Below are 24,787 nucleotides of genomic sequence, written 5' to 3'. Positions count from 1 at the left end.
GTTGAGTTCCCATCTCCAGGGATACCTATGTAAGCAGGGGCTGAATGAGTTCTCCCCTGACAACTAGCTGGGAGGGGGAGAGATTTTAGGAGCAAACTGTATTTACATGAACATATCTGCTCTGCCAAGATATCCAGCAGATAGAGCTGTGTTGCTCAAAGTGATCAACTTTGGCTGGTGTTGGGTTACAAATCACTTTAGTACTGAAAGCAGGGGTAGGGAGATGTAGTTATCAATGTTGCTGTATGAATAAAGGGGAGCAGAACTGTGCTTAACCTGTCCCTAATGAGGGGGTCACCCTCAGCTGAAAGGACCTCATTAAGCCAGGGTGTCAAATGCCAGCTGTCCCAGCCATAAAATGTGGACTCTCCCCAATGGTTCCTGGTCTGGTTTAACCTGGTCCTCTCTGCTGTTCAAAGGTTCCATTAAGAGCCTTTGTTATTTTAAATGCTTAAATGAGAGCTGAGATCACTTGTGGTGGGGTGGTGTTTCTGCCCAGCCTGCAAAAAGCTGAAAATCACTAGGAGCTGACAACCACTAAGAGACTGACCTGCAGAGGTCACAGCAGAGAGGCAGGTGGCAGCAAAAGGTAACTGACAGTCGGCCGGTGGGAGTGGCGAGCAGTCAGCCGGTGGGAGTGGCGAACAAGCGGCTGGCGGGGCGGCCAGTGGAGAGAAACCGCAACTGGTGGGGTGGCCAGCCAGAGCAAGTGCTCAGATGGCAGAGAAAGCAAGGTGCCTTCTTCCCCGGGCAGGAGGAGAACTCACACAAATGCACCTCTGAACCCTGGGTCCTCACTGACCAAAGACAATCACTGTGAGTGGGGTATGGTGATGGAGCAGAGAGGGGCACAGAAAAGGAACTTTTGGTTGTAGAACTCAAGAACACGAGGCGTAAGGCTCTGCCCCACTCACTCTGGAGTGGGTGTCCTGCTCACAGTTTTATGTTTATGAATCCTGCTTGCAACATTTCCCCTAATTAATGTCGGGTGACTTCCCGCCTTTCATTAAAAGTTTCTTTTCTACACTCAGACTCTGTGCTTGCAAGCTGGGAAGTACTGTCTCTCAGAGGTGCCCAGGGAGTGGTGTGTAATTTTCCCAGGTTATTGGATGGGGGCTCGAGCTGGTTCTGTGTTGCATTGTTGAAAAGGAACCCCTAGGTATTGAACCTGGCCCTGGTTGCTGCCGGCTCCACCTGGCAGAAGGGTTACACCTTGTCTGAAGTGTAACTCGGGTATATCTCTTGGGTTTGTCTATTAATAAGCTAGGGTACACAGAAATCAGACTGAATTTGGATTACAGTCATGCCACAAAGCACAAATAACATGGTGCAGACTGTTCCCACTGAAGTTGATGGGAGTTTTGACCTTGATTTCAATGGGAGCGGGAGTGGACCCATATGTTGTTCTCTTCCTTTGCCTGAAGCCAGGATTGTGAAATGCTGGTTTCTCTAGTAAGAGATTAAATAATGGTGCTCTCAGACATCTCCTCTCAAATTCCAGACAGTTATGCGTGCCAACACTTATGTGCACAGAACTTCCTATGCAACGTCCTGGATACCCCGGCCCGCAATCTTTACCAGGGTAGCAGCAGTCCTTGCTCACAGCAAACCGAAGTCAATTGGGATCACTGGGGTGCAGGCCTGCAGGATCAAGTTCCAAGTGCAGATGGGAAAAACCCTGATACCCATGTGCACAAAGCCTGTAGTGGGAAGGAGGGGGACTGTGTCTATTTATTTTGGTCTATAAAACCCAGCTAATGGAAAGGCTCTTCCCAAGCTGGGGGAAAGGTTACAAGATTCCTTATTCAAAGTAACTATAACATTACATTAAAGGTCTAGAAAACATGACCTATGAGGGAAGATTGAAAAAATTGGGTTTGTTTAGTCTGGAGAAGAGAAGACTGAGAGGGGACATGATAACAGTTTTCAAGTACATAAAAGATTGTTAGAAGGAGGGAGAAAAAATGTTCTTCTTAACGTCTGAGGACAGGACAAGAAGCAAATGGGCTTAAATTGCAGCAAAGGCGGTTTATATTGGACATTAGGAAAAACTTCCTAACTGTCAGAGTGGTTAAGCACTGGAATAAATTGCCTAGGGAGGTTGTGGAATCTCCATCATTGGGGATTTTTAAGAGCAGGTTGGACAAACACCTGTCAGGGATGGTCCAGAGATAATACTTAGTCTTGCATTGAGTGCAGGGGACTGGACCTGATGACCTCTCAAGGTCCCTTCCAGTTCTATGATTCTATGATTAAATAGCTTAGATCCAATGCCACTGTCCCCCATAACCATCCTTAGGTCCAGTCCCCAATGTAATTCCCCCATGAGCCTTGCAGTGCAGCCCATCAGCCCGGGCAGAGCAGGGTGGGAAGCATTTTCTAGAGGTGAGGGGCCCTCCTGGAGAATGCTCAAGGGCCTCACCTATCTAGGCCCCCAGCAGCAGCCCCAAGTCTAAGAACACCTGTAAATTGCTAATCTCTTTCACATATAGTGGCCAGTCACCAACAGTTGGCAGAGCTGATCAAATTCCAGTCAGTTCTTCTAGCTACGTCCCCCACCCTAACGAGACTACCTCTGTCTGGTCCTGACTGAGCCTCACCCAATGAGACCTCCCGCCAACCCCAGTCTCCAGTAGGCAGCAGGTAGCCAGGCCTCTCCACCAGTGGTATCATCCATAATGGAGCTACACGGATAGTTATTCTCCACACACAGCAGATAGCATGACTCATATCTCCTTGCTAATCCACTTAGTATACACATGCTGCATGACCGCACAGTATCCTTCGAAAGAGAGCCCTTGGCTTAGATAATCAATTGCCCTTGTTCACCATCTGGATCCTTCTGTATTAAAAGGAGTGAAGCCACTGCCGAGCTGAGTCACCTCTTCCTGCTAAGGACCACACACCCTTGCCAACCACCCCTCATTACTCATCACAGCAAAGGCACCCAAGAGGTAGAACGGAATCAGCTGGGACAAAGCTTCTGATACCGCACTCACCACCATCGTAGCTGAGTGCCTTCCGTAGCGGATTAAGCAAAGCGACTAGCATCTGGCATGTGTTGTACGTTCTCTCATCCTCTTTGTGGGAATGCTCACCAGCCAACACCACCAGTGCAGGTTGGCTCCTGCACCCAGCTCTCAACCCAGATGGACAGGGGTTAAGGAGATCTGTGGAGCATGGAACAAGCCCCGTGACCAGTAGGGGCAGGCTGCTGGGCCCCTGCCTCTGCTCTCTGGGGATCACGCTTCCCAGGGCTGCCAGCTGCCGTTGTGCATAAATGGCTCATTTAATTCCATGAACCAAGAGTGATTGGTGCCACAGACCCCTCCAGGCCAAAGGGTGCCAAAGCTGGAGCCAGCAGCAAGGGGTCATCTGGCATGGAGAAGAGGAAGAGGAAAGACTGAGAGTACAGAAGAGGGAAGTGCTGGGCCAGCCCTTTCAGCTCCTCCTGACTTCCCCGAGACTTTTGCATCCGCCCTAGTGACGACTCTGGCCAAGCAGGGGGTGGGGCTGGGGGCATATGACAGGGAGCCAGGACGCCAGGCCTGGGGGATGTGGCAGGGAGCCAGGAACTAATTGCCTGGGGGCCTTGGCAGGGAGCCGGGACCCTGTACCCAGGGATATGGCAGGGAGCCAGGGAGCCAGGCCCCGGGGATGTGGCAGGGAGCTGGGACCTCAAGCCCTGGGGATGTGCCAGAGAGCCGGGATCCCAGGCCCCGGGGACGTGGCAGGGAGCTGGGACCTCAGGCCCTGGGGATGTGCCAGAGAGCCGGGATCCCAGGCCCCGGGGACGTGGCAGGGAACCGGGACCCTGTATCTGGGGACGTGGCAGGGAGCCAGGACCCCAGGCCTGAGGCACATGGCAGGGAGCCGGGACCCTCTACCCAGGGAGGTGGCAGGGAGCTGGGACCCATGGCCTCGGGGCTGCTGGCATATGGCAGGGAGCCGGCACCCCTCACGTAGGGGGACATGGCCAGGAGCCAGCGGGGCCCGGGGTGTGTGGGTTGCCCCTTGGGCTGAGGTACCGGAGGGGGCAGGGGCTCGTTGCCAGAGGCTGGAGGGGCAGGGACACGGATCGGGGAGAGGAGCCCCCTGCCCCGCGCTGGGACAGAGGCGCCCCCCGGCGGCAGTGTGGGGCAGCGGTAGCAGGTGGCCCTGCCCCGGGACGGGCGGTGCCGATGGCTGCAGCCGGGGGACGATGCGCTCCCCTCCCAGCCGCGGCGGGCGGGGCTGGGACCGGGGCAGCGGCCCCCACGTGCCGCAGCCACAGCCGGCCTGCGGGGAGCGAGCGGCGGGTGAGTGCGGGGCGGCCGGGGACGGGCTGGGACAGGCGCTGCGCGGAGCCACGGTCCGGGGGCTCGAGAGGTGCCGCAGGATCCCCGGGTGGGGTCTTTCCCAGGGAGCTCCTGAAGCCCCTCCCGGGAGACCCCCCCTCCGGTCCCGAATTCCCCCCAGGGAGTCCCCGTCCCCTGCCCTGGGGACCCCTGACCCCCCCCCCCGGGAGCCGCCCTGCCCCGGGGACCCCTCGATCCCCCAGGGCTCCCCCTTCCCTGGGGACCCCTGCCCCCCCCGGAGCCTCCATCTACTGCCTCAGGGACTCCCAACCCACCCAGGGAACCCCCAAACCCCCATTCATCTTCCCCAGGGAGCCCCTATCTGGTGTCCCAGGGGATACTTGACTCTCCCTCCTTCCCTAGGGGATCCCCGTTCCCCCCCCCCCACACACACTGTACCAGGAGACCCCTGACCCTCCCCCCTGCACTTTCCCTATGGAGCTCCTATCCCCTATCCCAGGGGACCCTCCAAACCCTCTGCACATTCCCCCAAAGATCCCTTACCACCTGTCTTCAGACCTCACCTACTACCTACTTCTTGACCCAGGGTCCCTCACCTATCCCCCTCACCCCTGTCCCCAAATCCCTCCCACCCCGCTTCCCCGTGCCCCAGCCCCCTGTCCTTTTGCTGCAGGAGGCGCTGGGGGGCTCAGGGAGAACCAAACTGCTCAGGGGACTCCCGGGGTGACACATACCTGGCGTGTGTGAGCTGGGGGAAGGGGGATTTGTCCTAATTGAGACGTTCTGGCCCTGGGCGTGTTGTGGAGAGTGCCTTTGCTTTGGAACTGGGTGATACAAAGCCAGAGTGGGTGTGGATGACGCGGATGCTGGGGTGAGGAGCGTATCCTAACAAAAGCACCTTTTCAGGCGCTTAACTTCTTCGCAGAAAGTTTTAACCTTTGGGCTAAAAATATTGTCATCCTTGTTGGCTCCCAAAATCTGAACATCCTCTCGAGAGAGCTTGGCAAAGCCTTGTTAGCCAGCCTTATAGTAGCTGGGCGAGAGGAGGCATTTTTTTACACTGAAGACTTTTCTTAGGGTAGAGGTAACTCTAGGTGTGCGGAGTTTGAAGGGGGGAATTGGTTGAATAATTATTAGTTGTTACTTGAAAGTCCTGTCTAGAGTGCATGCGGCACTGCCCTCTACTGGATGGAGTGAGCACCACTCAACTGGGTCATAAACATTATGCTGCTAATAGCTAATGGAGATTCTCCTTTAAGATCTTTCAGGGCAGGGACTGTTTTGTTCTGTGTTTGTACAGGGCCTAGCACAATGAGGTCCTGGTCCATGACTAGAGCTCCTGGGCGCTATCATATACAAATAATAATAAAAAATGGTGTGGGCTAATGCTTTGGGAGCAGGAGGATCTGGGCTGTCACATGTCACAGTGAAGTTCTAAGTAGCCGTGGCGTGGGCACTAGGAAATCCTAGGTGCCTATGGTTTTGTTACAGGAGACTGGAAATACTTTATTGGGCATATGTAACTTGAACCAACGTGGGCCAATCAGGTGAGTTAGATAGGACCTTCAGTAACAAAAGCATAAGCCTCTAACAATTGAATAAAGAATTAAATCCCTTAGGGCTTGTCTAGGCTCAGATAAAAGGTGTGTTTTCAAAACATATTAGTTAAAGCAATGTAGCCAACGTGTTTTCAAACCCTAGTGTTGTGGACCGAACAAGAGGTATTTTAACAATTCCAGCTAACACACATTAAAATACTTGTCCTGTCCACAGCAGGATTTTAAAATGTGTCGCTAACTTGCTTTAAAGAGATGCCTTTTATGCCAGTCTAGATGTACCCTCGATTAGAAGCCACAGACTCTTCAACCCCTTCTGTGAATCAGCCACAAGAGGGGGACAAAGACTGACTTGCGGGGTTACTGAGGGTGATTATGCAGATACCTACCCCTATGTGGGTCGCTACCCCTTGAAATGAACTGTGTATTTCAATGATTAAATGCTCATATACAGGTAAAGCCTGACACCACGTGTGTTAGTGAGTGGCTTAAACAAAATTCCCAGCCTTCAAACCCCTGTGATGTTCGGGAGTGTTAAAAATCCAAATGTTGCAAGTCCCTGCCAGGTCTAGCTCCTCAGTAGCAATCTGGGAGAGAGTTACCTGCTGGTGCCCTGCTGGTCCCCTCTGCTCAGAGGAGGGTGGTGGAAAGGAACTATGGATAGACACTAACAGGAAAGGAAGCAAGGGGAGAAAGCGGCCAGGTGAGCTGGGATGGGAACCACTTGCCTGGGTGGTGAGGCCCTCCAATAAAATGTGTTTGTCAAGGGGCATCGGCAGCACACAGCATCTCCCAGGAGTGGGAGGACGAGTCCACCCGCCTCTCCTAAATCGGGGGTTTGGGGAGAGGAAATCATCATACGAGGATAGATGCTAAATTGCGTTTCCACTGGGAGAATGGGGGAGGATGTGGATCTTTCCGATGTTTCTGTCAAACTCCTGCGGAAGTGAAGCTCTAGGACAGGTATGGGGTCATCACTGAGGCAGAGTTTAACAGAGGTTGCCTCTGGGTTGGCAAAAATAAACCCCACGGTTCCCTGGTGGTGTAGATCCATAGATGGTAATAACAGTGAAAGTGCTTCCCTAGGCAGGGCTCAGCTGTTCTTAACCACTCTGCTGTTTAACCCTGCTCTGAGCGGTGTTAGACATCATACAGGGAGAAAAATGCCTGAGCCCTGTCTACACTATAGGTATGTCTACACTACGAAATTAGGTCGAATTTATAGAAGTCGGTTTTTTAGAAATTGTTTTTATATATTCGAGTGTGTGTGTCCCCACAGAAAATGCTCTACGTGCATTAAGTGCATTAACTCGGCGGAGTGCTTCCACAGTACCGAGGCAAGCGTCGACTTCCGGAGTGTTGCACTGTGGGCAGCTATCCCACAGTTCCCGCAGTCTCCGGAAATGAGATGCAAAAGTTCGCGGTTCTTTTCCTGTCTACCTGGCCAATGCATCTGAGTTGAGAGCGCTGTCCAGAGCGGTCACAATGGAGCACTCTGGGATAGCTCCCGGAGGCCAATACCATCGAATTGTGTCCACAGTACCCCAAATTCGACCCGGCAAGGCCGATTTAAGCGCTAATCCACTTGTCGGGGTGGAGTAAGGAAATCGATTTTAAGAGCCCTTTAAGTCGAAAAAAGGGCTTCATTGTGTGGACGGGTGCAGGTTTACATCGATTTAACGCTGCTAAATTCGACCTTAAGTCCTAGTGTAGACCAGGGCTATGGCTTCCATCCTTGTTCCTGCCAGTGGAGCTGGGCCACTGGGGAATTCTGTGCTTGATTTCTGCCAGCATAGTCCAGGCTAGAAGGATCAGCCCTGGAATTTTATGGGGGGCGGGGTTTAAATACATTATGACAAGGGCACTGGGATTACAGTCCTCTGTCTTAAAGAGGGTGGGACTTCATGGCAACAATCCACTGAGCTGGCAACAGGACAGGGTATGCAGGTAGGACCGATTGCGTTGCCTGTATTTCTTCCCACCATGGAATCAGAGTTTGCAGGAAAGCCACCCAATTTTCTGTAGCAATCGTTATTCAGTTTCACATAACAATCCCCCACTCCCGTGGCTCCAGTCCAGCATTTTAGAGCTGCACAATTACGTCTAGCCTCACCTTACATTCCACACTCTCACAACCCAGTTACCGCCTGACTTAGCAGTAATATCCAAACAGCCTCATAGCCCCACGCTGGGTACAAACACTGAGCGAGAGATGGTCCTAGCTAGAGGCACAGATAGGTGAAGTTACTTGCCCAAGGTCCCTTATCAGATTAGTGGTAGTGGAAGAGAACCCAGATTGCTTGACTCACAGTCTGGGCTCTCCTCCTGGATCTACCATTAACCTGCAAATGCTTCTTACGGGCATTGCAGTGCGGGGCCGGGGGTGGGGGGGGGATCTTAAGGAAGGTTTTGAAGGAGCAGAAAGTAGCAGCTGGAATCGGGCTGAATATTTTTCATCAACATTTTAATTTTCCCCAAAATGTTACCAGCTCTGTGATGTGGTTGAAAATCAGCCAAAAAAAAAAAAAAAAAATTCCAGCCAGTGGTAGCAGAAACCTTTGAGGCTGGCGTTGTAGGCAGAGTGGACGGAGTGCTGCTCTTTGAGGCATTCGTAACCTGATTGTTACCCGTACATTTATTTTTGAGTGATGGGCGGTATTTTTTTAACTGACTAGGTGTTTTCTCCCCTTTTTACAATCTGTGGTTTGAGCTGATTAATGCCCTTTGCACTGCTCTTAATTATATTTTTATGTCAGATTTTGTCACATTTTCACTCGTATATCTGGAAGCAGTGAAACCATATTGAAATCCCCATTTGCTTTTTAGAGATTTTGACTGAATTACTTATAGTCCAGCTACTCAAATGAGATTGTCACTCTGCCCGCAGCAGCCGGCGCAGTTAATTATTTCCAGACACATTCATTGGGAAGGGCCCACTTCCTTCAGAATGGCTGTAAAGGCGTTTCGGGGGGAAAAGCATATAGTGGTAGTAGTTGTCACCACTTGACCTCCCCGTTGCATAATTTATTTTATGACCAAGGGTGTCACCGGACATGACTGCACAGAGTTTTACTGCCATAACTGGGTTTCAGTCTTAAACTGAGCATTCTCTTCTTTAACATGTTAACGTCCTTTTAAACGTTTTTGCAACCCCCAACTGTTTAATTCCTTCTCAACTCAGCAGGGTTTATTTGTCCAAAAGCTTTTTTTTAACTTTTAAGGGTTTTTTTAAATTAATTATTTTTTAAACTGACATTTTTTTCAGGGGCTCTAAGCTTATTGTTTGGTTTTTGCACTTCTTTTTTAACTTCGTTCACTTTGCCGCAAAACTGTACTCACTAAATATAGTCCTGGAAGGGCAGCTGCTTTTTACTTTGAATTTATGCAGATAGGGAATAGACATCGTTTTCCTCCTGCCTTTTTTCAGGAATTTTTGAACATTTCAGTGGCATTCGGAGGACCACTGCGGTGCTCTGCCATGCATTCTTTTCTCTCTCTCCAGTACCACTCTCTGGAGTTCCTTTTTTCACCCAGTCCTAGTTTCCCTGTAATACTTCTGGGGCGTCCCTTAGATTTAACCTACTTTTCCAGTGTGGTGCTAACTTTGTTTAAACCGTTAAACCCTTCCAATGCCATTTCCTTTAACACTGGGTCGCGCCCCTTACTCTAAGGGGTGTATACGTTACCTGCTCCAGACGAGGGGATCTGAGTCATGGCACCTCTGTGTTGGGTTTCCCCTGAGACCTCTTCCCCTCGATTCCCCAAGAACTCAGTTTGACTCCAGTCTTGTCACTCAGGTTCCTTTATTTGGCATACGGCACAGCTAGGCTGAGTTGTTCAGACTCAAGCATGGGGTGTGTATCGGGCGTACCACACATCCAAAGTTACATAGTAAATCTCTTCCTTTATATACATTTACACGTTCTATGGCATTTACTGTGTACTGCATCACCCATTTTGGGATTGGCATGGTCACTTTCCAGAAACCAATTCCTGTACAGTGTGCACTGTCCATGCGCAACTTACTCTGTACCTACCTCATCTTATGTTCCAGGCTTAGCTTATCCATTATCTTGTCCATTATAAATGGTTTCCTGGGTGTTCTCCCTTATCTTAGCTAGTCCAGACATTCTGTTTCCAGCCTGCTGATTCATTTACCTCCCTAATCCTATCTCCTAAGAAATAAGGCTTCCCCCATATTGTATTACTCATGTCAAGTGAGGCCCACAACTCTCTCATAGATTCGTCCTCTGAAAGCCTCCTTGCTTCCCTCCAGGGGACATTGTAAAGGCCAAAAGTATAATTGGGTTAAAAAAAGAATTAAAGAAGTTCCTGGAGGATAGATCCATCAATGGCTATTAGCCAAGATGAGCAGGGATGCAACTCCATGTTCTGGATGTCCCTAAACATCCAACTGCCAGAAGCTGAGAATGAACAACAAGGAATGGATCACTCAATAATTGCCCTGTTCTGTTCATTCCTTCTGAAGCATCTGGCACTGGCCAATGTCAGAGGCAAGACACTGGGCTAGATGGATCATTGGTCTGGCCCACTACGGCTGTTCATATGAAGTAGGAGATTCAAGATCCACTGCAAAAAGGGCTTTCAAGCTGAAGCGAGCTAACATGTAGTTGAAATCATAGAATATCAGAAGGGCCTCAGGAGGTCATCTAGTCCAACCGCCTGCTACAACCTCCCTAGGCAATTTATTCCAGTGCTTAACCACCCTGACAGTTAGGAATTTTTCCTAATGTCCAACCTAAACTGCCCTTGCTGCAATTTAAGCCCATTGCTTCTTGTCCTATCACCAGAGGTTAAGAAAAACAATTTTTCTTCCACCTCCTTCTAACAACCTTTTACATACTAGAAAACTGTTATCATGTCCCCTTTCAGTCTTCTCTTTTCCAGACTAAACAAACCCAATTTTTCCAATTTTCCGTCATAGGTCATGTTTTCTAGACCTTATATCATTTTTGTTCCTCTTCTCTGGACTCTTTCCAATTTGTCCACATCCTTCCTGAAATGTGATGCCCAGACCTGGACACAATACTCCAGCTGAGGCCTAATCAGAGCGGAGTAGAGTGGAAGAATTACTTCTCGTGTCTTGCTTACAACACTTCTGCTAATACATCCCAGAATGATGTTCACTTTTTTTGCAACAGCATTACACGGTTGACTCATATTTAGCTTGTGATCCACTATGACGCCCAGATCCCTTTCCGCAGTGCTCTTTCCTAGGCAGCTCTGCGCTGATTCTGTGTCGACCTAATGACATCGACCGCTCGGGGAGGTGGCATTACTAAATCGGTGTAGGGAGGCACTTTACGTCAACGGGAGCCGAATTTAATTGAAGACACTTCCACAGCTCAGTGGACTCAAGGCAGCTTACGGTGACCTAACCCTGAAGTGTAGACCGGGCTTCACTTTTCCGGAGGCATTAGAAAGGGGATTGCAATAATGGGCCTGACAAGTGCCAAAGAGTTGTATGGGATACAGGTCCTTAGCAGGTGACTAAGCCATTGACATCCCAAGATATCAGTTTACCCTCTGACAGAACAATTGCTGCATTCATGAGAGACATGGGCAGGTATTCAACTCCGCCCCTAGGCAGGACCCTGAATAATGGAGACAATTATCCTTTCCTTTGTTGCGAGAGCTGCAGAAGCCAGTGTCTGGCCCTGGCAGGAAGCTCAAGTGGACCAGCCCTGTTGGCGCTACAGAGCCTTGTTGTCCTTTCAGAGAGGTGTAGCTGGGAACTCGTTAGCTTGTGAATTGCAGCCCCTCCCAGCTCTAGGTCAGCAGTTCAAACCCAGCCTGTGTTGGGAGTTGGCTGATGGTTGTTACCTTCTGATGCCTTACTCAGCCAGCTATGAAATAAACTCAGCCTTGGTCCTGGGTCTAGGCCACAACAACCACCCTGAGAGGTCAGGGGCTAACTTAGTCCTCTTTCCCCCAGTGGGGAGATCGGTGGGTCCTCTAGAGTATGGCTGGGGCACATGAGTTTGTCATCAGTCCATACTTGCTTAGTGTGGCTCTTTTCCTCTAGCGGCTGGACCACAGAGAATTATGGCTCTTCTGCTGGCTTTGAGCTAAGAGACCTTCCCCTCTGGGGTAGCTCACCCTGAGCTTCAGAGCTCTGCCCGGCTGAGCTTCCTGTGGGGGCCACCACTTATCACGTGATACCCCTGAGCATGTGAGCAGCCGCAGGGCTTGAACCTGCGGCCTCTGTGTCAAGCTGTCCTGCAGTGTCTCAAGAGCTTGAATACCAACCTCCGAGCAGTCTGTTAAGAGCCAGGCACAAACTCTAGATTGGTTCTATACACAGGGCCAGTGTTCCCTCTAATTTTTCCCACCCATGTGTGGAATGAATTTTGTTATGAGCACCGATATGGAGGTGATGTGTGACACGTCACCTTCATATTGGTGCACATAACAAAATTCATGTGGTGTAGGAGGGGGCTACGGGCTGGGGCAGAGGGTTGGGATGCAGGGGTGTGAGGGCTGGGAGTGCGGGCTCTGGGGTGGGGTCGAGGATGAGGGGTTTGGGGTGCAGGAGAGTGCTCTGGGGCTATGGTGGGGAGAGAGAACTCCCCCCCAGCTCTCTCTCCCCGCGGTGGCTCCGGGGCTGGGGCCATGGGATAGGTACCCCCCGGCTGGGGCAGGTCTGGGCCGGGACTAGGTTCGGACTGCCCCTCCCCCAACCGCGGCAGGTCCAGGAGCACCAACAGAGAAAAGGCAGCCTCCCCCAGCCCCTCTCACTTGCCAGTGGCCCCGCTGACCAACTCTTCCCCTCCCTCCCAGAGGGCGGGGGAGGAGCGGGCATGGGGTGCGCTCGGGGGAGAAGGCAGGGAAGAAGCGGGATGGGGGCAGAGTGGGGGTGGGAAGAGGCAGGAGAGGGACTTGGGGGAAGGGGTGGAGTGGGGGCAGGGCCTGGGGCAGAGGCAGGGGTCAAGCACCCCCTGGCTAGAGGGGAAGTCGGCACCTTTGGCGGGCCCTGGCCGCAGCAGGGCGGGTTCCCTGAGTGCCTGCCTGGCGCGCGATAGGCTGCTGCCCAGCTTCCTCAGCACAGGGCAGGGCGACACTAGAAGCGCTGCATTGGCGCCCTTGCACAAGTGCAGCTCCACCGCTGCGGCGCATCTGGTGAAGCCAGTCCGTGCCCATGGCAGAGCGTTCTCCCGTCGGCATAACCGCTCCAGCTCCGCGAGAAGCTGGTGGGGACAGCGCTTAGGTGCTGTAACTGGCGTCACTCGGGGGTGTGCGCCTTTTTCACGCCCCTGAGCGATGTAAGTTGGATTGCTTTACGCGGTAGTGTAGACCCGCCCTGGGATTTCACCAACCACGTGTAAACGCCTCAGGTGCTATAACAGGCTTAATTAACATGGAGTCACAGACAGTCCCCTTGGATACTCTGATCTGTTTCGCCACCCAGCTGAGGGATCTTTTGTTTATGGCTAGCAATCCTTGCCTTCCAGAGTCCAAGCAGTGCACACAGTTTATTGTTAGGGGTTTTTATCCCCTTCCGCACCTTGTGCTTTGAGCTGCAAACTCAGCTGATGGAAGGAATTCACTTGTATGACTCATCTTCATGGAGGGGAGAACAATCAACAAAGTCTTTTGTCCTCTTTAATGTTCCACAATAGTTTGTCTGGTTTTGGTGTCCCTTCCTTGTTGGGCAGGATGTAATACCTTCTGTTGGAGATCAGCACTTTACACTAGTTAATGTCTCTTTCTCCTGTCTGATGATTCACGGAGACTTTTAGTACAAATGCTTAAATATTACCATACAATATTGGATACAGACGTTATAAGTGAGATTAATGCGTGCAGCAGCTTGCAAGCATTCAAAGAAGGACATTTTTAAGTATACTAAATACTAATAACACACAGGGGAGCCAGACTGAATCCAGCTAGGTACTGGTCAGTGTTTCATAGAGGCCTGGGGACCTTGGCAGGAGCCAGCACCTGGTCAGCCATCGTCACATTCTGCAGCTAGATGCATGAGCCTCAGCTGTCTGATCTAAAAGACCCCTCCCTCTGAGCTCAAAACCAGTTATCCGATTCATAAACCTCATTGTGGTCCAGCTGCTTGAGGGGCACAGAGAGCCACCCCATGTAAGGGTGGGTTACAGGTGGATGGTGTTAGGATGCTTGCTCTACGGCTACCTCTATTGTGGGGACCGAGTGTCCATCTACAGAAGGGGCTGTATGACCCCTTTCACCAGCTGGAGTAATTTAAAAATGGCTCATGGGTATAACTGTAGAGGTAGGATTATGCTAGTAAATTTCCCCATGTAGACAAGCCCTTATTGGTGGCATGCTTCCGATGAGATGTTAAACCAAAGTCCTTCTGCCCAACTCTGGAGGCTGGCCAGGGAGAAGTGACCTTTTATGTGGAGCGTTTCAAAAGAGATCAAGGGTTAGCCTGGTACTGTGGCAAACGTTCCCTCCCTCCAGGGTCGGTGCACGCCAGCAGCCCATAGGAAGCAGTGATCTTGCTACCAAACTAGGAAAGGAGCCCCCTGGCCAGGGCTTCTCCAGCCTCTTCATTATGCAGAGGGTGTGAAACTTCCTGAAATCTCCCCTTGCAACACCCTCCTGCTCCCCTGTTGCTTCGCTCCTTGATCTCTTGAATTCCGTAGACCGCCAAGGGGGCTCAGCTGAGCGCCTCTGACCGGCGCTGCTGCTGGCAGTTCCTTGGCAGGGCGGGATGCGCGGTTCTAAAGGCAGCTGAGTCCAGGCAAACAAAGGACATTGACCCCGGTTTTAGCTCTGAGATGGCGTGACTGTAATGCTCCTGGGTGCCGTGGCCAGCTCTGTCACTGACCCGGGGCAGGTGCCTCTTTGTGCCTGGGTCTAGCTTTGTAAAAGAGATGTGATGTGTCACCTCAGCACAGGGGCAGTGCAGGGGCATTCGTTAGTATAATTAGTGACAGGTGTGTCTCCCTGTGAGTGCGTTGATCAGAGAGGACCCTAAGCATAAGGACGGCTTGGGGGCCCTGCACATGCTTACAACTTATGGGCCAGCTTGGTTCCCTTCCTTGGCAATGGGACCAGAGTAAAGGGCAAACCAAGGCCTAATCTCCTGCTCCAGCAATGGGGCTGCTGTTTGCAGCTGGAACCTCTCGGCCAAATGCAAAATCCAGATCCAGGGTTTGCCTGCCTCTGTGTCTAACAGGACTGACCTGTTGCTGCTTATTAGGGGCTTGTTATGTCACTGCTGTGTTTGTAAATGGACTCTAATATTCTGTAATTCGTCTTGTTGGCTAATGCGTTATGAGGCCCTGTGAATTCCTGTAGTGCCTCCTTGGGCCAGCCCCTCCAGGTGATCCGTAATAAAATACCATCATTAAATGCTTCTGGCATCCAGTGAAATGGATTATTTGGCAAGAATATGTCTTTACCCAGCCTTTAAGTGGAGCTGACCAGCTGTTGCAAGGCCAGGGCATGGTTAGCCCAAGCTGTGTTTATTGTCTCTGGTCTGTGTGTAAGGTACGAGCTGAAGTGTTAGCCAGGTTGGGAGAAGGACAAATTCCCACTGATGCTGATGGATGCATGTTGGACAGATGGTGCTGAGCTCCGGGGCAGGGGAAGCAGAGGGAACGTGATCCGCAGAAGTAAAGGCACCAGGAGCCCTGGCTGCATGACATCCTCCCCTTTCTCTACTGTCTGCGTCCCCCTCTGCCTGGGCTTAGCGGTTCCTTCCTTCGCCCAGGTACTGATCGAATGCAGGTGCTGAGCACCCCCTGTCAGTTGTTCCTCGGCTCTTGTGACCCCTGAGGGCTGGCACATGGGGGACCAGTGATGCGAGGGAAGGAGAGAGGGCGTTGCCAGGCACTGGCTACTAACCACACCGCGATGTTCTCTTTCAGCCTTGGTGAGGGGCTCAACAGTGGGCAGCTGCTGCCGTTTGTCTGTGAAGGAACGAAGGGCCGCAGCATCAGTGCGAGTGGGTGAAACTCCTCAGGTGGTTGCAGGAGGCCATAACCGCCTCCCCACCCCGGTGTGATCAGCCAAAGCTACTGCCTCGCAATGCAGCAGTAGAGCAGTTGTGAGCCTCTCCACTGACGGAGTTAGACCTGCTGACACCACACCTCAATTTGGCCCAACCCCACCGAAGGAGCTCTAAGCACTTCCCAAACACTAGTGAGCCTCGCCGGGCCCCTATGTGTCAGGGACGTATTGTTATCCCTGGGTCTCAGATGGGGAAACTGAGTCAGGGAGCGGCGACAGGACTTGCTTTGGGACATTCTGTGGTAGCGCTGGGAATAGAAGCCAGATCTCCTGAGACCTAGTCCTAGGCTTGAGCTGCAAGGCCGTCCTGTGTGGATCAGCTGACCGGCACAGACCTAGTGTTGCGGCGGGGAATCTTGGCCAGAGCAGCAGTGACCGGCGTGGGTCTGTGCGACTGTGCGGGTGCACAAGGGCCTGTGCTTGCTTGGGCTTCCATTGCTCTCACACAACTGCACGGCCAGCCAGAACACGGTGCCCCAGTGCTGGCATAAAAACCAGCAGCACCGAGGGCAGGTCTACGCTGAAAACGCTGCATCGGCCCAGCTGCGCCTGCAGCACTGACGTGAAGACGCTCCTACGTCAAAAAGAGAGTTTCTCCCAGCGGCGTAGTTAACCCACCTCGCCGAGAGGCGGAGGGTGTTGGCGGGAGGAGTTCTCCCATCAACATAGTGCTGTCTGCACGAGGAGCTAGGTCGGGGTGGGGGGGTGGATTTTCACATCCCTGAGCAGTGTAGTGATGCCAGTACAGGTCTGTAGAGTAGATATAGCCTGAGTCTGGGACCTTCTCTTGGCCTGGCCCTGTTGGGACGTTGCTGAGAATCAGGACGACGAAGGCCCAACTGTGTCATGGTGGATCCTGGGTCCCAGGAGCCGGTGGGGGTGGCAGCCATGATGGGGAATCTCGCTCCATTCCCGTTCTCCAGTCTCTCAGCCAGTGGTTGTTGGCAGCCAGTTTCATCCTCTTGACTCCCTCGCCCCCGCTGCCCTGGAAAAATAAAAGTTTTTTTTTCTTTTGAGGACCCCAGAAGGAAGCGATGGGTGCAACAGCCCTTCCCCTCGTTAATTTGTTCACCAGTTAGACCTAATTTCCGACACACCAGTTTTGGTCCATTGATTTTTGGTCCAATCCTCCTCTTGGTTACCAGGCATGGTGTTAACACAGTCCCTGAGTTATATCAACAGGCCTTTTTGTTTGGACTCCTTCCCTCTTTGTGTCGTCCCTTTGCACCTTTCACCATCAACATTTATTACTGTAGGTGTGGTGCTGTTGTAAGAACGTTCACTCCTTACAGCTGAGCTCACAGCGAGGCCCAATTTGTAGGCCCAATTAATACAACAGGCTTGATCCCTGGGAGGATCCTCCATGCCCCACAAGTCCTTGGGACTTGAGGGTGTTCGGCCTCACTCAGCAGTTGGAAGGAGGATCAAACCCTAGCAATTAGCTGTGATTAACTCCCTAGCTCGAGCTATGAGTGCCCAACGCAGCCCCACTCTAAAGTGTTTCTGGGGGGCAGTTTAACTAGAGGGGCGCACGGTTTGGTGCTGCTGTGGGATGAGTGTATTGCACATGCCAGGCGCTCCTGGCATCCCTCCATTCCCCTCCCGCAAGGCCCCTGTGTTCACCCCTTCAGCCTCCTTTATTTCCGGGATTCCCTGCACCTCCACTCGCACCAGGGGCTCACCTGTCCCCAGATTCACTGTTCGGTTAGTTTGACTTTTACATCCTGTCTGGTTTTCTTAACAAATAGCAATACGTTGGGAAGGAGAGACCAGCTCCAGGCTGGGGAGCAGCTAGAACCGGAGCAGACTCAAAGCGTAGCCCCTAAGCAGGCCGAAAGCTTTTCTGAAATCTCGGGAGGTTTGATCAGGTGGTTGGTTGGTTGCATTACCACAGTGCCTTGCCTGACCGTGTCCCAGGCAGGTTGTCTGCTGGGATCGAAGCTCTGAATTGAAAAGCGCCAGTCTCTACTGCTTCAGTTAAATGATCAGATCCGTTAGCTCAATGGCCGTAGCACCATCACAAATCTCTGTGGTCTAGCCGCTGGGGGGGGCAGAGAGCCACACATGGCATGGGTTAAACTGGGGCCCCAGTGTAAGATCAGGGCCCTGTTGTGCTCGGCACTGTACAGACGCAGAACCAAGTAGTTGGTGCCTGCCCCAGAGAGCTCTCCCGTTTTAATATTTAGTTTAACTGAATGATAGTGCTGGTGGGGGGTGCCTGATCGACAGCCCTGGAGACTCATCCTCTGTCCGTCTGCAGGACGGGCCCTGTGAACCAGCTCCTCTGCCCCACCCCACCAATGGGCCGAAGGTAGAGGGCTATCCACACTGTAGACCAAGTCATCTGTGGACATCTGCGACTTCTTGTGTGTCCTTGGGGATCTCTGTACCTGTCCATCTCCACAACTGGGCGGATGCCAACACCACATGGCCCCTTTGTCTCGCTCTTTGGATGGGAGACGCTGTGTAAGTACAAAGAATTTACCCTGGCTTACCTGACATGGGGTTAGGCCCCCAAGGATGACTGCTCTCTGGCTGCCCCAGCACACGATGGACAGGAGCTGATTGCGTGTCTGTCTAGCCAGGGTCTTCCACTGGTGCCCCTCCCAGGCTGAGAGCACAATGAGGGGAGCGTGCTGTCGGCACTGTAGATCACCCAGCTACAGGGGCCATGTGGATGGAGGTGTAGACCTTGCTGGGTGGTCTCCTCTGTGCTGCACTCTGCTCCAGGGGCCTTGTCAAGGCTGAATCCCCACTCTGTCACTTGGAGTGCAGAAGGTGGGGGCCCGCAAGGATTTTTAAAAATTAATACTTGCCACTCCAAGCTTGTATTAAACTCCCAAGGTTACAGCTGTTCTCTGACCTTGGCTTGGTAAACGCTGCCACCACCCGAATGCAAAAAAAACCCCTTGGACTCAGGAAGGCGCACTTGGGAATTCCTCCCTGTGGGGTATCCTCAAGCCCTTTCACCCCACTTTTGGGGAAGAGCTGAGAAAGAAAACAAAGGAAATTAGCTGTGGCTACCAGCTAATTAAACAGCATGCACAAACCTCTTAGGACACAAAAATCCAACCCTGTTCTGAAAAAAGGTAAATTTTATTAAAAAGAAAAAGAAAGGAAATACATTTGGAACTTAGGCTTTTTGCTAAAGCTTAAAAGAGACAATTACAAAAATTAAGCATCAAGATAGCTCTCTTGAGGTTCAGCTTAAAGGTTACAAGTGAAATAAAAGCATCTGGGGTTAGCACAGAGAAGATCCACAAAATAAAGAAATAAACCTAATCGCGTCTATTTAAACATGCCCTGTCCAATGATATCTTCTAGGTATGGAAGATGAATTTTTATACCTGGTTTAAGCGTTACATTCCTGCTTATAGCATTGCTGCTCCGTGTCTCCTTCTCCAGAGAACAGCAGACAAAGTACTCCACAAGTCCTCCTTTTCTTTTTGCGGATACAGACTAATGCGGCTGCTACTCTGAAACCAGACAAAGGGAAAGTTTCTCTCCCAATTTTAAAAAGTTCTACCTTCCCATTGGCTCTTTTGGTCAGGTGCCGACTTCTTTACCCGGAGGACTTTTTAAGCCTTTACAGGTAAAGCAAGTAGAGAACAGCTACGAAGAGGGATTTTACAGCTAACTGGCTGGCTGGGTGTCCATCAAAGGGAGCTGCCCCCCGGACTTCATTTATCACAGGCCTTCAGAAGGCAGGCTGAAGTTAGACCCCCAGGTGGGGAAGGAAGGGACCTATCTGTAGCTTGTCACTCTTGGCCGAGGGAAAGTCCCCAGGGTGGCTACAGAGGGACGATGCAAAGCAGGGAGCAGAAATACGAGGTGAACCTCTGCTGAGGCCCACACCTGGTGAGGGGTCACCAGAGCTTTGGTGTAGCGCAGTGTTGGGGAGACAGGCTTGAAGCAGGGCTCGGGGTGGAGACCCTGAACCTCCTCGGAATGACAGGCCCAGGGCTGCAGGCCCGGCCCAGCCCTTCCTCCTTCCGAGGTAGGTCCATTGGAGCGTTGTGCAGTTTAACAGCTGCTCTTAGATGCTGAAGATCGTGTGGCAGATATGATGGGGGACAAGCCTTCCAGCTGCGCTGCACCTGAATAGCTTCCTGTCCCACCAGGCCTAAAGAGGCAGTTACTGTCGGTGGGCTCTGCTTACCCCCCCTTCCCCAGCCCCCTGTACATCAAGGCATAGGGCTGGTGGATCCGTGTGGTCTCAGACCCTCCTGCCCCAGGAGCACCCTACCTCAATCCATCGTCAGAGCCATGCACAGAGAGCCCCTGCACAGACCTGATCTGTAAGGCCTACACCAAAACTTCTCTACAGACTCCACAAATCCTGTGCCCTCCACCCTGCAATGGACCTGTTGTGACTACCTTGCTGCCAGGGCCCACAGTAGATCCAGAGGAAGGGAGCAGGATTTCCCTATGTAAGAACAGGGGTTTTCCAAAGCGCACATGGCCAAAATGTCCCCACTGTGTGCTGTCTGATTGCTGTGCTCTGCACCAGAGGTGGCTTATCTCAGTGGCGCTGCGTGTCTGTGGCTGGTGATACTTTGGGATTACGCTTTGGGATCCTTTGGGGGAAGGTGACATCACAATGTTATGTTATCTGGGGTCTGCACTTTGATCTCATCTCACCAATATGCACAAATTGTATGCTGGTGCTAATCAGCCAGCATGACCGCAGGGCCTGTCTTGCAGCAGTGATGCTGTGTGACTTGTAAGCTCCCTCAAACCATTGTGACATAAACTGCAAGTCTCAGAGTCCGGGTCAACTGACTCAGGCTTGTGCTGCAGGTCTAAAACTAGCAGTGTAGACATTTGGACTCAGGCCAGACCCAGGCTCTGAGACCCACCCCGACGCCAGGTTTCAGAGCCCGGTCTCTAGCCCAAGCCCGGACGTCTACACTGCTATATATAGCCCTGCAGTGCAATCCCAGGTAGTTAACCCGGGCTCTGAGGCTCGTTGCAGTGGGTCTTTCTGTACTGTGTATGTGCCCTCCCCCCGCCCCGCCAGCGAGGCCTGACTGAAGTCACTTTTCCCCCTTTATCCTGGCAGAAAGTTTCCTGGGAGTTGCGAGGACATGGAGGTGGGGAACCTGACGGAGACGTTGTACCAAAGCCTGCACTCATTGCTGAAGGCCCTGAACCAAACACTTCACGGTGCCATCCAGTGCCCACCAGACCAGGCCACGAGGTGGACGAATGGCAGTCACATCAAGCTAGCCAGCAAAGACGACTATTCCTACATGTACATCTTGTTCGTGATGATTCTGTTTGCCGCCACGGTGGGGAGTTTGATTCTGGGGTACACCAAATCCAGGAAGGTGGACAAGCGGAGTGATCCCTACCACATATACATTAAGGACAGGGTCTCTATGATCTGAGCAGGGCAGGGACCCTGCTGCAAGGACATGCACAGCTACCGGCATCTGCCTTCTGTAGCAAGAGAAGCCCTTTTCCCTGGTCCAGTCAGACTCTTCTCGGAGGGGCCAACACACGGCTCCATCTTGCTAAGAGACAGCCACGCGGACACATTTAGTGCAGAGGAGCACTAGTAGGCCTGATCTTGCACACAGGCAGAGAGTGTCAGATCTTAGAGGCCGCAGAATAGTCATGTGACGGCTCTGGATGCTCTCCAGCAGGCCTGTCCTGGATCACTCTGCGCCAGTTGTGAAGTTCCCACCAACCTTGTCCTCCTCCAAAGGAGCATCTCTGTTTACACCAAAGGGCATGGGGATAGGCTGATGGAAGGTCTTAAGTGTATCCCAGAATCCTTTGCTCCAATGCAAAGGAGCATGGGATACACGTGAGTGCTGCAAGTTCTTATTTACTGTGATGTTGGACGCCATATGAGATCGTAGCTAAATGGATGCGGAGATTCAGGTGCATGGTGCACGCAGCTCACCAGTGAGTGGGCACCTGGCTAGGGCAGAGCATGACACAGTTCGGGGACTGGGTGGGAGCACAAGAGGAGGGCACCTCTTGTCTGCACCTAGAGTCCAGAACGTTGGTGCTATGACCCAGCATCAGTGTGTGAAGATGCCCCTGTCAGCAGAACAGAGAATGAATGGCTGGCGGATGAGCCAATCGGATTGTTTAATTTGTCCCTCCACGTCCTGTCAGCCTCTTGCTATGCATGTGCGGCCTGGAGTCTAATGGGCCTCTGAATAGGGAGGCCTCCCAATCTCAGGGCGGCAGCTAGAGAAGAAATCTGTGGGGCTCATCTTGAGAGGGGCTGAGCGCACGCAGCTCCCACTGATCTCTGTGCGGAGGGCCAAGAGGGTCTGTACGCCACAGGGAGTCAAGCTGTGTTCCCTGCACTGGGTAAATGGTTGTGCATTTTATACAACCATGGCCACGTAACACACACAGTTGTTGGCTACTTAGAACTTCCTGGGGACAGCAGAGATATAGCTCAGTTCCTCCTATTCCAAAAGCACAGGCTTCTGCATTTGTAGCCGAAAGAGACTTTTTAGCAATATAGGGCCTATGATATACAGTTGTAGTAGTAGGATTTTATGTTTGTATTTTGTACAATTTAAAATGAAAAATAAAGAATAATAATGTACCATGTATGAAATGTATTGATGTACGATTTGACCGTAACCTGCCAGCCACCCTTTTTGAACAGCAGAAAGGAACGGGCCTAATGGGCCATTTGGTAAAGCTGCATCAGCCGAAATCTGTGTCTGGGCTGATTTCAAGGCAGTAACAGACGTTTTAAGGTCACCACTTTGTTGTAGGTTTAGCATTTTAAAATAAGTAAAAGAATGCCGTGATTGTTTTCATTTGCATTGCAACTTGATGTTCCTGTTCAAAATGTTCTGTGTAAATTAATTCTGTTTTGTGTGTAAATAAGAAATGTGTGTGTTAAGAGGTAAGTGTGAAGGCCATTGCTGAACCAGATGTTCTAGGAAGGAACTGAAGACAGACGCGGGAGTCCCAGGAGTTTGCAACACGCCCCTATTGAAATGTCAGCGGAGGGCAAATTAACGACTCTAAAAACGAGACAGGCACCTATCAATGGGGACAAAATAGCTGTGATCAAAACCAGCCTGGGATAACTCCCTAAAAAAATTAATAAAAACAAAATAAAAAGTAAGAAGGACAATTTAAGAAAACAAGCACTTGTCAAACAACAATTGATGACAGCATGACGGTGCAAAACTCATTGGTCCAGTAAAGGAAAATCACTATATAAACAGGGTGCCTAACTATGAAACTTTGGGTTCGTCCTGCCAAGGCTTCCCCGGAGCATCGTGCTGCGACTGACGGAACCTGGCTCCTCCCTATCCGTGATCAACCTAGTTGGCCACTGGATTGATCCGGACTCTAAACTGGTAACTATAACATCGACTGGCGGGAAAGTATGTGTGTGTGTGGGGGGGAAATGGGGGGTGATTGAATGCATATGCTAATTGTTAAAAGAAAAGGAGGACTTGTGGCACCTTAGAGACTAACCAATTTATTTGAGCATGAGCTTTCGTGAGCTACAGCTCACTTCATCGGATGCATACTGTGGAAATTGCAGAAGACATTATATACACAGACACCATGAAACAATACCTCCTCCCACCCCACTCTCCTGCTGGTAATAGCTTATCTAAAGTGATCATCAAGTTGGGCCATTTCCAGCACAAATCCAGGTTTTCTCACCCTCCGCCCCCCCACAGACAAACTCACTCTCTTGCTGGTAATAGCCCATCAAAGGTGACCACTGTCTTCACAATGTGTATGATAATCAAGGTGGGCCATTTCCTGCAGAAATCCAGGTTCTCTCACCCCCTCACCCCCCTCCAAAAACCACACACACAAACTCACTCTCCTGCTGGTAATAGCCTATCACAGTGGATAGGCTATTACCAGCAGGAGAGTGAGTTTGTGTGTGTGGTTTTTGGAGGGGGGTGAGGGGGTGAGAGAACCTGGATTTCTGCAGGAAATGGCCCACCTTGATTATCATACACATTGTGAAGACAGTGGTCACCTTTGATGGGCTATTACCAGCAAGAGAGTGAGTTTGTCTGTGGGGGGGCGGAGGGTGAGAGAACCTGGATTTGTGCTGGAAATGGCCCAACTTGATGATCACTTTAGATAAGCTATTACCAGCAGGAGAGTGGGGTGGGAGGAGGTATTGTTTCATGGTGTCTGTGTATATAATGTCTTCTGCAATTTCCACAGTATGCATCCGATGAAGTGAGCTGTAGCTCACGAAAGCTCATGCTCAAATAAATTGGTTAGTCTCTAAGGTGCCACAAGTCCTCCTTTTCTTTTTGCGAATACAGACTAACACGGCTGTTACTCTGAAACCTGTCATTATGCTAATTGTTGTTTCTTCAATAAACGCGGCATATTGCCTTTTCCCCTGAAAAAGGTCCCGTGTGCTTCTTATCAGCATAACATTTTTGGTGGAGAATTGCGAAATGGGGACGACATGCACTGTGATTGTTGAACATACTGCTAAATATTGCTAAAAGGTATACCATACCTATAAAGTGATCGATCATTCAGGTGTGCACACCCCCAGTCGTAGAAGTGCCGGGCTATACGGGGAGGATTAGAGTCCTTGCTCTGACCCGTCTGTCAGGAAAAACTATACAAATAAGATGTATACAAACTGTCTAGGTCTATACACCCCAGGTCCTAGAGGTGCCGGGCCATAAGTGGGAGGATTAGAGTCCTTGCTCCTACCCATCTGTCGGGGAAAAATTGCATAGATCAATATACCCTTGGTCATAGCAGGATCGAGCCCAAAAGGTAGAGGCTTAGCATCCCGTCCCCCCCTGCTCTGTCAGGCAGAGTTTTTAGTGGGTATAGACTTTTTGTGTTTTGTAAGTCCCAGCACAAGTGTGGGCAAATAAGGAGTAGATTTCTGTAAGACCTCACTCTGAAAGATACAGGAGTGTGGGATATTGTGAT

At 51.3% G+C, this 24,787-nt stretch overlaps 1 protein-coding gene across 1 annotated transcript; it reads left to right on the top strand.

Annotated features, from left to right (window-relative positions):
* The first annotated feature begins 4,266 nt into the window (after window positions 1-4,266).
* KCNE3 (potassium voltage-gated channel subfamily E regulatory subunit 3) lies at window positions 4,267-23,289 on the top strand. Its single transcript, XM_074942888.1, has 3 exons — window positions 4,267-4,298; window positions 18,126-18,331; window positions 20,928-23,289. Exons 2-3 carry the CDS (start codon window positions 18,318-18,320, stop codon window positions 21,253-21,255), a joined length of 342 nt encoding a protein of 113 aa, XP_074798989.1. The 5' UTR covers window positions 4,267-4,298; window positions 18,126-18,317; the 3' UTR covers window positions 21,256-23,289.
* Window positions 23,290-24,787: the final 1,498 nt, after the last annotated feature.

The sequence above is a fragment of the Natator depressus genome, chromosome 1 (assembly GCF_965152275.1).
Source record: "Natator depressus isolate rNatDep1 chromosome 1, rNatDep2.hap1, whole genome shotgun sequence".
Lineage (NCBI taxonomy): Eukaryota > Metazoa > Chordata > Testudines > Cheloniidae > Natator > Natator depressus.
The sequence above is the reverse complement of the archived record's forward strand: the minus strand, read 5'-3'. Positions and strand labels throughout refer to the sequence as shown.